We start from the raw sequence: 14,197 nt of genomic DNA on the forward strand, positions 1-14,197 counted from the left end.
TTAACCCTAGACTAAGCACTGCCCTGATCCCACTTAACAAAGTATAAAGGCAAAACCCAAAAGAATTAAGCTGTGCCAAGTAACGTAACTGCATCCCAGAGCGAAGTTTAAGAATATTTATAGAAATACAAAAATATCCAGAATCCAAAAGCATAAAGTCCAGTGTCTGGCATGCAAAGAGGCAGGAAAATATGACCCACGATGAAAAGAAAACTCAGTAAATCAAAGCTGACCCAGAAATTACACAGATGATAGAATTAGTACACGAGAACTTTTTAAAAACAATTGTAACTGTATTCCATATGTTCAGGAGGAGGAAAGATTGAGCATGTTAAGTAGAGACAAGGAAGATATAAAAAAAGGCCCAAATCAAACATCTAGAGATGAAAACTGCAATGTCTAAAATGAAAAACACCCTGGGTAGAATTAGTAACAGATTAGTCATTACAGAGAAAAATATTAGTGACTTAAAAACATAGCTACAGAAATACTTCAAAATGAAACACAAAGAGAAAAAGACTGGAAAAAACAATGAACAGAGCATCAGTGGGCTATGGGACAACTTTATGCAGCTGAATATATGTGTAATTAGGTCCCCAAAGGAGGGGGGATTGAAAAAAACTATTTGAAGAAATAATGACTGAAATTTTTCCAAATATGATATAAACTAGAAACCCATAGATCCAAACACAATAAGAAGAAATTTACACCAAGGCATATCATAAACCAAATTGCTTAAAATCAGTTAAAAAAAAAAAAAAAAAAAAAGTGAAAAATATTAAATGCAGCCAGAGGAAAAAAAGGCAAAATAACAAAAGTAAGGGAGACATCAGATTTTTTGTTGTGGAGGGAAATGATGCAAGCTAGTGGGGCAATATCTCTAAATTAGAAAGAGAGAAGAAAAAATACTTCCAACCTAGAATTCTTTGCCCAGTGAAAACATCTTTCTAAAACACAGGTGAAATAAAAATTTTTTTCAGATATACAAAAAGAATTAATCACCAGCAGACTTATGTTTCAAGAAATGTTGAAGGAAATCCTTCAAGTCAGAAGAAAATAACACCAGATGGCAATCAGGAGTGACACAAAAGAATAAAGAACACCAGAAATGGCGATCATGCAGTGAAATATGATCTTTTGTTCCTTTTTATTGAAATCTCTTTTAAAAGAGAATTGGCTATGTAAAGCAGAAAATAACATAAATTGTGGGATTTATAACACATGTAGAAATAAAACGTGTGACAACAATCATACAAAGGCTACAGGGGAGAGATGGAAGTATACTGTTGTAAGACTTCTATCATACACGAAATGATATAGTATCACTTAACAGTAGTTTGTGATACATTAAAGAGGTACCTTATAGATCTTAAAGCAACCACCTAAAAAACACAAATAGTTGTAGCTAATAAGTCAAAAGGAAGACAAAGTAGAATCATAAAAATGAATTTTTCCAAAAGAAGGCAAAAAAGTAAATAAATAAAAGAGGAAATAAGGAACAAAAAAAGAGATGGACAGAGAAAACAAATAACAAGCTATAGATTTAAACCAATCATATTAATAACCACATTAAACATAGATGTTATAAATACTCCAGCTAAAATGCAGAGATATTCAGAATAGATTTAAAAAGCAAGATCCAACCATATGCTGTCTATAAGAAAGGTGTTTCAAATTTTGCTTAAAAAGCACATATAGATTAAAAGTAAAAGAATGGAGGGATGAGATAAACCATGAAAATGCTAATCAAAAGAAAACTGTTGTGTATATATTATATCAGACAAGGGAGATGCTGAAGCAAAGAATATTACCTGCCATAAAGAAGATCACCGCATTGATAAAGGGTTCAATTCATCACGAGGACATAAACATCCTAAAAGTTTATCTAATAACAGAGTCTCAAAATACATGAAGAAAAAATGGATAAAAGGAGAAATTGATAAATCCACAATTATAACCTGATAGTTCCACATCCCTTTCTCAATAATTGATTAAACACATAGCTAGAAAGTCAGTATGGATACAGAAGACCAGAGCAAAGCTACCAACCAACGTGATTTGATTGACATTTCTTAAACACTAGCCAATAGTGACAGTGTAGATGGAACATTTACAAAGCAAACCATATTCTACACATGAGAAAGTCTCAATAAATTCAAAAGGATTCAAATTATTCAAAGTCTATTATCTGGTTACCATGGAATTAAATTAGATATCAATAACAGAAAGATATCTGGAAAATCTCCAACTATTTGGAAACTAAATTATAGACTCTTAAATAGCCCACCAGTCAAAGAAGAAATTAAAATGGAAATCAGAAATTTGAACCAAATGAAAATGAAAACACAAATATCAAAATGTGGCAGATACAAGACTTAAGAGTGACTGTTAATAAACTAAAACATCTATCAGAGGAAGGCTCAAATCAATGATCTCAGCTTCTACTATAGACACATGGGTTGCACAACAGTGTGAATATACTTAACATACTGAACTGTACTTAGAACTGGTTGAGAAGTTTGAGTTTTATGCTATGCAGTTTTTTACCATATAAAAATAATTTTAAAAATTAACAAGTAGCAGTGTATACAGGAAACTAGGTACCAAAGTATATATACTGTTTAATCCCATTTGTATGAAGTTCAAGAACTGACGAAAGTAATCAGTGATGATGGAAGTCAGGACAATTGTTATTCTTGGGCAGGGCTATCGACTGGGAAGCGACAGGAGAGAATGTTGGGGGGGTGGAAATGCTTTAGACCAGGGGTGTCCAAATATTTTTCACCAAGGGCCTTATGCGGTAAAATACACAAACAGCCAGGCCACTCACTCGAGGTGAAATACGTATTGCCTCACCTGGTTTATTTAAGTAAACTAAATATATTTTTGGAATTTGCTGCAGGCCAATTAACAATGGATTGCGGGCCTCAGTTGGCCCGCGGGCCGCAGTTTGGACACCCCTGCTCTAGATCTAGACCTGGGTGTGATTACACAGGTGTACAGGAGTATAAACATGCATCCAGATCTCAGATTTATACTCTTACAGTATGTATTTTATATCAATAAAAAAAAGATAATGGAAAAAAAAATAAACATGGAAACAGTGCAAAGATCAGTGGGTGCCAGGGGTTGGTCGGGGAGGCAGGGAGTTATGAGTAGGTAAAGCCCAGATTTTCAAGACAATGAAACTATTCTGTATGATATTGTCACGGTAGATACATGGCATTATGCCTTTGTCAGACCCAAACAGAATGTACAACACAAAGTGTGAACCTTAATGTAAACTATAGATTTTAGTTGATAATAATATATTAATAATGGTTTACTGATTATTACAAATGTGCAAAATAATAACATGGGAAACTGTATACGGAGGAGGGAGGGGTATGTGGGAATTCCCTGTACTGCTCGATTTTTCTATAAACCTGAAGCGGCTCTGAAAAATAGTCTAGTAATTATTTAAAGATATATTTTATATACAACATATTATGTAGTATAATGTGTGTAATATATACTACTTAAATGTTGTATATTTAAAGATATATAAATATATATGTATATACACACATAGCTATCTCACAGTCACTAAAGAAGGAACTAGAAAAAAGAGAAAAGTCTAAGGGAAACTCACTAATATTTAAGGGTAGTTATCTGTAGATGGTGGGAGAATTGATTTTTTTTCCCCCTCTACTTTCCTCTTTTCTCTATTTTTCAAGTTGTTTCAGTATATAGGTGTTATCTCAGAATGGAAAAATACCCTCTTCCTAAATGTTCTCTTGAAACCAGATGAGCAGAAAGCAGATACACACCTAATTTAGTGCGTGACCTTCTTTTCCAGCGGGTGTCAAAAGTCAGGGAGCTCACTCCTTGCCTGTCTCCCTCCTACTCTCCTCTCAGTGTTTACTTCCTGCTAGAGATAAATAATGAGTCACAAGCAGGCCTGGAGGCGGAGGTTGCACCCAGCTCTGACTTGGCAGGAGTTTGTGACTAGATCTGGGTCTTCACAAAAGTCTGATTGGAAGGAGGAAAATGCTACTGCTTAGGACACACTGGGCTCAGGTCATCAAGCACTGGCTTCAGCCGCATCATAAAACACATCCGATGTTACTGATTTTTCGTTTTTTGGCATCTCAGAACTGACCTTGTTTAGACGGAAATTAAATGTTAAGGAACAGACCAGGGTTTGCTTTCTAATTATGGAGACGACAACACAAATATTTTCAGACAGCTGTGAGAGCTGTGTGATGGCTGCGAGCCAGGGCTTTAGGTGGCATCAAAGTAAGCTGGATTCTAGTTGCACCAAGGCGATTCTTGTCTGTGTGACCTGGGGCAAGTTCCTTAACCTCTCTGAACCTGGGTTTCCACACCTCACATCATCTGTACTCATCCACACTGAGCTGCTGGGTGAGGTGATGGTTTTAGCCCCTGGCTCCAGTGCCCAGGATTAGGTAGATTTAGCCCACAAATGATAGTCAGGGGTTAGGTACAAGAAAGAAACATCTTGCCTTTCATTTGAAGTCTACAACTTCATTTTTTCCCCAACTATCTTTCTTCCTTACGGTAGCTGCTGCTACTCAGACCCCACGTTTTTTTTTGTTCTAAGTAAGTTTGTATTTTTGAAAAAGCCAAGACGTTGAGCCTAATATACAGAGGGTGCCAAAAAAGTGTATACACCTTTTAAGAAAGGAAAAAAACTATTAAAATTGTAATACTCAATATATACCAATAACAAAAGATGAATACAAGTCACGGTTGACTTCTGCAATTACAAGAGGTGCTCAAAGTGGTTACCATCAGCGTCCAGACCCTTCTGATGATGGCGAACTACTGCTTGAGCAATGTTGACCACAGTGTCCACTTGTATACATTTTTTTTGGCACCTCCAATATGTGCTACATCTCCTCTTTCCCAAATTTAAAGAAGTTCTGGAATTTCCTATTTGAGAGGCTAGTACATCTAGTCCCTCCTAAATTCTGTTTCCTGTAGACCTATAATAGTTAAAGCTGTTCTCTCTGCCTGGAACCTTTTTCTTTCCCCAACACTCCCTGACTCCTAGTCTGTTTTGAGACCTAGTTGCGAGGCCACCTGGTCTGGAGAATGCAAGGCCGGCCACTCTCCTCGCCCTGTGCTCCCAAAAGCCTGCTATAGCATTTAGCGTATTCGAGAATTATTTGCTCACATGTCTCTCTCTATGACTAGATTAGCCTGTCCTGTTCATCTTCGTGCCTCTGGCCTAAAGCCCAGAGCTTGGCCCATTTTGGGTCCATGTTTGTCGGATGGACTGAGACACCTGCCCCCCTCCGAAGAAAAGGATGAGGTATGGTTGGATGTTTAAGGTATTGGGTGTCAAAATTCTGCACCAACTACTCCAATGTGTGGGTGGTTTTGTTACCACACCAAGCAATTCTCCAGCATCAGCTGGGTATCCTACAAATCAACTCAATTCGGACACTAGCTACCTGGAAAATAGTGTCAGATCACACAGGTCAGTCTCACAAGACTTCCCCTTCCCCCCAACTTCAGATGTCAATCACAAATTCAACTTGTCACCTATACTTATGAACAACTGCCTGAAAATCAGAGGTTCCCACAAACCCCTCCTTGGGTCCAATAAATTTGCTACAGCAGCTCACAGAACTCAGAGAAACATTTTACTTACTAGATTACCAATTTATTATAAATGGATATAAGTCAGGAACAGCCAGATGGAAGACCGCACAGGGCAAGGTCTGGGGAAAGGGCATGGAGCTTCCACGTCCACTGAGCAGCCACCCTCCTGGCCCCCCCATGTGCTCAGCAAACAGTACTCTCCTTACCCTCTCATTAACATAACAAAAGATACTTTTCTTCCTCTCTTCACTTAGATAATTTCAAGGCTTTTAGGAGCTCTGGGCCAGGAACAGGGCAAAGACCAAATATGTATGAGTATTTCTTATAAATCACAGTACCACAGGCGTATAGCAGGCAATGAGCCGTCCCTACAGCACGAAGGAGAACCTTACTTTTCTCTCAATGATGGCGTCTACCCGGAGTTTTCCCCAGTGAGACAGGGTTTGTGATGTTCAGCGCTGTCTTCCACAAACACCGGGTACCAATACGATTTCCTCCTGGACACTGGTCTATGACCACGGACCTCAGCCAATAAACCAGACCTGGTCAGATTTCACATCTCAGCAAACGGTCCCATTTACCCAAATGCTGAAGCCAAAATTTTAGGAATTTTCCTTGATTCTTCTTCCTTCTAAATCCAATCCACCAGCAAGTCTAAACTATCCAAAATATTCAAAGCTGCATGTTTTTCCATTTCACTGTTAGCACCTTACTCCAGGCGTTCTCAGTGGGCCAGTATCATTCCCCAGACGGGTAAAAATTGGCTCTTGGGGAGGTAAAAAAACTCTTAGATCTTACAAAGGTTTGTGGTTCTCCAAGACCACAATACATGAACACGTACAATATATCTGTGGCATTGAAATTTCTTGGGGAGGGGTGGGCGATTAGAAATAAAATGTCTACAAAGATTCCTGGTAGAGTAGGCAGAGGAAAATAATGAAAATAAGGTTGAGAAAGCCTGCCTTAGACCCTGCCAGGATCCTGCAATGGCCCCTTCTCTGACCTCCTTGCCCCCGTGTCACCCCCGCATTCTCCAAACAGCAACCAGAGAGGTTCTGTTAAAACATACACCACTTTATGTCACCGAAATCTGAATTTCTCTCCATGGCCTTCCAGGCCGGAGTCTGGCAGATCAGGTCTCTGCCCCCCTCCCCGCCTAGCATTACCTCATCAGTCTCCTTCTGTTTCTCTAATACCCCCAATTCATTCCCACCTCAGGCCCTTTGCACTGCTTGTCTCTAGACATGGATCGTTTCATGTCTTCTTCTTGTCATTTGAGACGCCATCCAAATGTCAACCGACCATCTAATCCAGTGGTTCTCAAATTGTAAGGTACATCAGAATCCCTGCAGGGCTGTTAAAACACAGACCGCTGGGGCCCACCCTTAGAGTTTCTGATTCAGTGAGTCTAGGGTAGGTCCCAAGGCTTTGCACTGCTACCAAGTTCCCAGGTGAGGCTGAGCCTGCCCATTGGGAAACTTCACTTCAAGAACCACTGAGCTCATCCAATCTGGCCACTCCCTTCTCTGTTCCTGTCTATCACAACACCCGTTTGGTATCTTTCAGGCGCCCTGATATTACCTGAAAACGTCTGTCTTCCTTTCGTCTATTTGGTCCACATCTGACTTCCTCACTACAACCTATTTACCCACTAGAGCCGAGATGCCAGGGTCGTCCTGCCAGCGGTGTTCCCTGCGCCGAGCACAGTATCAGGCCCCGAACAGGTGCCCAATAGATTGGTTGAAAGAAAAAATAGAGAAGAGAGGGAGCAGGGGGTTGATATAAGTAATTAACCCCAAGTTCTGAGCCTTCATTTAAAAGTTCGCAGAAGAGCAAACAAAAGCTAGCTATGATTATTGGCCTGCGGGTAATGCTGGGTGTTTCCCAAATTTTATCATTAGAATCACATGGACTTCTTACTAAAAATAGATTTTTGGGTCTCACCCCAAACCTACTGGATCAGACTCTTGAAGGGAAGGATCGGGAAACAGGGCATTTTAACCAGCGATAAGGTAGACTTGGCAATAGATCTCTATTTCCCAAATGTCCCTGTTCACAAGAATCACCCAGGGTGCTTCTTAAAAACACCGATATCAGGCTCCACACCACGCCTGGCGATTCGGATTCAGAAGGATCAGGACGGGGCCTAGGAATCCGTATAGTTAACCAAGAGCCAGGTAAATGTTATGATCTGGGGCACTGGAAAACACTGCCCTGATTTCATTTACTATCCTTCACCCCAACCCAGATCTCTTCCTATGCTCTTAGAGTTTTAAAGTCACACATAGAAGAGCACTGCAATGAATTGACCCATCTGAGAATAAATTCTGTAAATGACTGAAACTCACCAGGTTCTGTGGGTTCTACCTGGGGATTGTTTCCCAGCTGCCATGCCTCCACTACAAGGCATCCCATATTGACCCTCCAGTGCACCAATCGTGAGCCCCTAAACTCTTCTTCTTCTGAACTCTTTCCTTGCATGCTTAAACCTTTGTTTCAATGCAAACCAACCAACCACAAAGCATTCCCCCTCTTCCTGTTACCTGCAGTATAAATCTCAATCTCTCACCTGACCTCCAAGTTCTCAATCTGGCCCCACTTCTCCAACCTTGTTTTTAGTGACCATCCACCCCTGTGGTCTGGGCTCACTTTCTGCTCAGCCATAGAGAAGTCCAGTTCAGGAATTCTGGCCCTACCCGGAATGGCCTCTAGGGCTGTCCCCTTCAGTTCAGGGTCCCCCACCCAGAGACTCTCCTTGTCCAATCCAGTCCCGGCAGAAGGCTGCTTCTAACCGCCAGCAGCACTGAGCTGTGTGACGTACGCAGCAGTTCTCCAGGACGGTCCAGGGACCAGCAGCCTCTGCATCACCAGGGAGCCTGTTAGAAAAGCTAATTCTCAGGCTCCACCCCAGACCTACCGAATCAGAACCTCTGGAGAAGCCCAGCAACCTGTGTTTTAACCAGCCTGGCAGGTAACTCTGATGCCTGCTCACTTTTGAGAACCGGGGGATGACGGTTAAGGCTCTAGGCTGCTAGTTTCTACTCTTCCTTCTTCAGGGACAAAGGTGTCAGAACTTCGCCTGGAAATCACTTAGCTCACTCCCTGAGAGAAGTCAGTCATCGATGAAACACTGCCTGAGGCCTTCCTGGGAAGAAAGAGCAAGTGCCATGCTGAAGCACAGGAATGGCTCCTGTCCAACAGCTGTTTACCTACCCAGATGGTCATTTCCTCTGGTGCAACCTGATAGCTCTAATATCTAGGGAAAGGTGGTACGATAAGATTGGTTGTGGCGGGGATTTAAAAGGAAAGGGCTGCCTGGTTGTGGGTAGCCAAGGAGGGAAAGGAAGTCTCCATGAGATAGTGGGCAGTGGACATGGAACGAGTCCAGACGCAGGTACCCAGGGCTGCTGTGCAAAGGGGACAGTGCTGAGTAGTAAGAGGTGCAATCTGGGGTTAAGCTTCGTCCTAGGACGGCAGGATCTTCATGCCCACGGATGGGCATCAGAAAGGCGCCGCCCAGCCTCTACCGAGGTTCAGCCAATGCAGGGCGAAGTTACAATGGCGACACCATGTGGCAACTAGAAAGCAAGGCAGTTGAACTGATGGGACTCCCGGTTCAGATAAAGAATTGACTGCCTTGCGGGAATGTATAAATCCCATTCTTGTGTAGTTCAGAAGGAGGAAGAGCCTCAGAGAAAAACAAGGAACTTTCTGCCAGTGGGGCTTAGGTGAAAGTGCTCCAAGCATCGGTGTCCCCATCGGTAGAGTGGAAATCATCTTAGTGCCGAGGGACAGTCATTGGCAATATTGTCCTAGGACTTTCTCCCTGCGTTCTTCCCTTGCCTTCAGGTCCAACAGGAGCCACCGCAGGCCTCACTCTGTTTTCTCTCTGGAGTTTTTACAAGTAAAAACGGAAACAGTTTGAGCTCAAGGGCTCCTCCCATCTTTTGTAACATCTTATAATAGATCCTTTGAAGAGAAAATGCCAGCTGCCTGCTGAGGCAAAGGGAGAAGGAAAATGCATTTGGGGACAATGAGGAGGGAGCAGGGAAAGGTCTTAGAAAGTGAGCGACATCTGAGAGTCCCTCCTGCTTCCTGACAGAGTCCTCACACTGGTGGGGAGATGAGCACATACAGGAGATGAGCACGGAGCAGCAAAGGGAATGGCCATGGGATTCCCGGCCTCACCACAGAGTCCCAGTGCCAAGTGTGACATGAAAGCAGCACAGTCATAGGACCCAAGGGACAGCGTGGCCTGGAACAGTGGGCATCTCAGTGGTGATGGGGTGGGGAGGAGACAGATGACGGCCTCAATGCACCAGGTCAGGAGAGGGGCTCTGACATGGGCATTCCCACCAGCCTGGCAGAGTAAAGATTCAGAATCAGAAATAAATTGATTAAACAAAAAAGAAAATTTTTTATGCATATAGAGCATTTGGTATAGTATCTGGCGCCCATCTGTAAAAATGAACATTAAATGCTATTGATAGCATTATTGTGGCTGCTTGGGTGACGTGCCCCCACTGAAATAGTACACAGGGGACCCCCGAGCGCGTTCTCTCTTCCTATAAACATCCTTACTCCCTGATTCATCGTAACCCTTGAGAGGCGAAGCCCAGTCAGATCTCCTCTTGGTAGGTCCTGAGTTAGTTAGCCCAGGGCCCTGCACAATAGACATTCCTACATTTATGGAGGGGAATCATGTTTTTAATTGTGAACAGGAAGTTGCTTCTTTCAGCTTGCTCTTAGATGGCACCTCTTTTATGCTCAATTTGCGTGCCCGTGAGAGGTACTTCTTCTTCAAGGGGAAAATAATAATTGACTAAAGCTGAGCAACAAGAAACAAAAGACCTTTGAGGTGCTGTTACTTCAGTCCAGCTGGGACACAGGCCCCAAATAACTTCCCAGCCTCTTAAGAGATCCCAGAACCTCACAAAGATGGGAAGGGAAAAGCTGGACCTTGGGTCTCAGCTAGGAGTGGTTCATCTTGTATAGAATTCCAGAAAAGATGAATCCATCCATTGGTTTCATGGTCACCAGGAGCCGATGCAGACCAATCATCTGGTCTCGTTAGAGCCAAATATTAAAACCTTTGTCTGGCTACCGTGATAAAAAGTTTGTGAAAGTGGAACAGAGGTCAAAGCTTCTGTTCAAGGCATATTCTGTGATTCTGCTCCATCTGATCACCAGTTCCTGAAAAAAGTCTAATGCTCATACCAGGAAGTCCAAAGTGCACAGCCGGGGCCCAGAACATGCTAGCGGACCTGGAAGTTCCTGCCACCAGGAGTTTCTCTTACTTACCCATGACTGACCCACAGTTAACATCCAAAGCAACAAATGTTGCTTCAACTCCTTAAGGTGAAAAGCTATTGCAAACGTTGGTGACCCAAAGTTTCACTGTCTATTGTCTATGACAGGGAAAGTGGGGAAGGGTCTATCATTCAATTTTTCATTTTTGTTGTCTAGAGTTCCTGGTCATTTGTTACTTTAGGCCTGTAATTATACCCTCCCTGAAGCTGGGCTTTCATAGTCAAGGAGGCTTTTTCCAATCAGATCATGTGCTCAACCCGCTGGCAATTATTAATTGCTTCCAGCGTTCCTGGCCTCTGTCCATTCTAGGGACTGAATGTTCACGTCTGCTGGCCCTCTGCTGTGAATGCCCCCAAAACAATGGGTGCTGAACATGACATGGGAAGAATCTATTGGACTTCTTCCCAATAGCCATGGCTGGACAAACAACACGTGACTGCGAGTCAGTGAGGAGCCACTGGCCAAGGGACCACACCTGCACGGGCCACGTCCCACTGCCTTGTGGACTTCTAGAATTCATCCACCAGTCTCCCCGGCACGGGGCGTCCATCACCTTAGTCATGGTTCTGTAAATCCTCTGTCTCATCATCTGCTGGCTACATGTGGACTATTTTGAGCTGAAGGTAATCGAGACCGTGCAGGCTCAAGAGAAGCTTCTGTTCCACCCCCACTGACCCTAACTACCTAGAAGAATTTAAAGTAAGGGTTTTGCCTATAATAAGAGTTATCACCAGAGATAACTTTTTATGACCTATCTATAGGGCAGGGAAACCTCTAATTACTGAACATCTGCTCTTCTTATCTTCCTGCAATGACCCTCCTGCCCTCTGAAGCCCAGGGCACCTTACCTCGTCCTTAGCTCAGAATACCTCAGATGCCTCATTCTCCCTTCCTGTCTTTGAACCTCTCATGTATGTGGGGGTCTCTGACTCTCTCATGTGTATGGGGTGCCTGTACATACATACGTATGTAATTAAATTTGGTTTGTTCTCTTATTAACCTGTCTCATGCAGATTTAATTATTAGACCAGTGGAAAGAACCTAGAAGGATACAGTGTCTTCCTACCCTACAACAGACCCCAACTTAGCCACAGAATTAGACACCCCTGATAAGCCCCCTGGTAGCTTTGGTCTTTTTCATTTCAAGTTCTGACAATGAAGATAAACAACCTGGAGTGTTGCTGGAATGGAAGCTTATAATTCCTAATTTCATCTTTGGGCAGGAAAACATTCATTTTCCAATCATGCAGATCTAGGCTATCACAGAAAGGTCTGTGAACCACTGTTCCTAACACCTCACTACTGAGAAACACGTCATGCGTTTTAGGGTGAAGTTTTCAGAGCAAATGGAGCAAAGCACATGCTGAGCCGGCAGTGAGCTGGCCATGCCCTGGGCTGTGTCGGTCCTCTGAACTTGGCTCCTACCTGGCCACGTCTCCACTGTCAGTGCTCCCGGCCTTCTCTGGCTTCTTTTTTGTATTCTGACTGTTCCCAGGTGATGGCAGGGATCCCGGACTCGGAGCTGATGAAGTCCTCTGAGCCAGAAAAAAGAGAAATTGGGAAGAAAATCAAATAGGAATCTCTGAAAACACAAAAACATTTATCAATGAGCCACTGACCACAACATTCAAGGGCCAAGTTGTTCATTTGCCTTATCACCCAGCTGAGCACACACCATGGGCTGGGACTGAGCTCTCCTGGTCACGAGCAAAGCCAACGTGACCCCTGCTTTCGTCTAACAGAGAAGAGACACAGTTACACAAGTGATTGCAGCTGAGTAGGATCAGTGTTTTAGTAAGAAACCAAGACCGGGGACACCTACCATACTTTGGGGGTCATCTGCTCCATGGAGAAAGTGGGGATATTTAATCTAAAGTATCCAATATGTTTGTGACACCACTAGATGAAAACACATTTTCTTCCCCCTGCCCCAACCATGCTTTTGCACACCAGAATTCAGTTGGAAACCTGAAGAAAAGAAATAAAGCTGAGGGAAAAACATAATGAGCCCTTGGAAACTCAGGGCCACCCATTTGAGGTCCTAACTACTCTGAGAGTTGGTGACCTGTTTTTTTAAACTCCCACAATAAAGCTTGTCTGCTGTTCAGTTGATTTTTCAAACCAAGAGGGGAAAAAAAAAATTAAATGACAATCAAAACTTCAAAGCACAGGACAGAAAGAGATATGTTTTAAAAACTAAATGTAAATGATGTTTATTTAAGCATGATATAAAAATCAGAAATGAGAAAAGGGCCTTTATAAACCCTAAGCAGTATTTTCCAAAGCTGTGGTTGTCTTTTATTTTGTCCTCCCAGACAACAGCCCTGGCCCCTGAACCCCCCTGCCCCCTCTGAAACAACACACACCCCTTCCTTTGGGGCTGGATCTGCCTTATTTTAAAAAACGCTTCCACCCATACCCTCTGTCCCTGAGGTTCTCATGGAAATGCCAGTCAGATTCCCTACATCCTCGCCCATCAGAGCGTGCACAGACTCAGGTCAAGCCAGATCCTTCCACAGGATTCCTCAGAGAACCAGACGGTCAGAAATCTGGTGGTGGGCTCTGTAGAATACAAATGCAGGGTTACTGGTAGCCTGTTTCTAGCCATTGTGAAAGAAGGCAGCCTGCAGGAAGAGAGAGGGGAGACAGCAGGTAGAGAAAAGCCCAGGTGAGATGTTTCCCCATCTGGTGCATTTCTCTGAATGGCTGCTTATGCTCACTCAATTGTGCCTGGAGGTAAAATATAAAAGATGCCTCAACTCTCAGTGGCCCATACATTCCAGAGCTAACACGATACTGCAATTCAAAAATCTCTATTCACTTTTGCTAGAACAGAATGTGGGGGTAAATAACAACAGCACAGCAATAACAATAACTTCTGTTTACTGAGCACTTACTAAGTGCCAGGCACTGGGCCAGTAGCTTTCCATGCACTGTGTCATTGAATCTTCACAACAATCTTCTAACGAAGATGCTATTTATGTCCCTGCTTAGCGCTAAGGCTTTGAGAGGTTAAGTATTTGGCCAAGATCACACAGCAGTAAAGTCTGGATGGACCCATTTCTCTCTGACCCCAGAGCCAGGAAAAGGCACCTCTGTCTGACCCCTTCAACAAGAAAGTGTTGAAGGGGGCAGGGAGAGCTGGGGCTGATTCCTCACCTAGGAGGGGGACTGCTGACCCGGGCTAGCTTGGCCGCCCTGCTGGCTAAACCTCTCCCTAGAACAAGAGCCCCTGCCCTGTCCTGCAGGCCTCAGTCTCCCGATCTGTGAATCCAGG

General features: G+C 43.3%; 1 protein-coding gene across 33 annotated transcripts in view; it reads right to left on the reverse strand.

The window, feature by feature from the left end:
• Positions 1-14,197, reverse strand: part of TACC2 (transforming acidic coiled-coil containing protein 2) — a 186,526-nt gene that overhangs the window by 142,085 nt on the left and 30,244 nt on the right. For all 33 annotated transcript variants that reach the window (XM_019752901.3, XM_074338945.2, XM_074338935.2 and 30 more), the window contains one exon: positions 12,346-12,455. In XM_019752901.3, the coding sequence (XP_019608460.3) occupies positions 12,346-12,455 (110 nt within the window). The remainder of the gene's footprint in view (positions 1-12,345; positions 12,456-14,197) is intronic.

The sequence above is a fragment of the Rhinolophus sinicus genome, chromosome 15, assembly GCF_057876585.1.
Source record: "Rhinolophus sinicus isolate RSI-liver-muscle chromosome 15, RSI-T2T, whole genome shotgun sequence".
In the NCBI taxonomy this organism is placed as follows: Eukaryota; Metazoa; Chordata; class Mammalia; order Chiroptera; family Rhinolophidae; genus Rhinolophus; species Rhinolophus sinicus.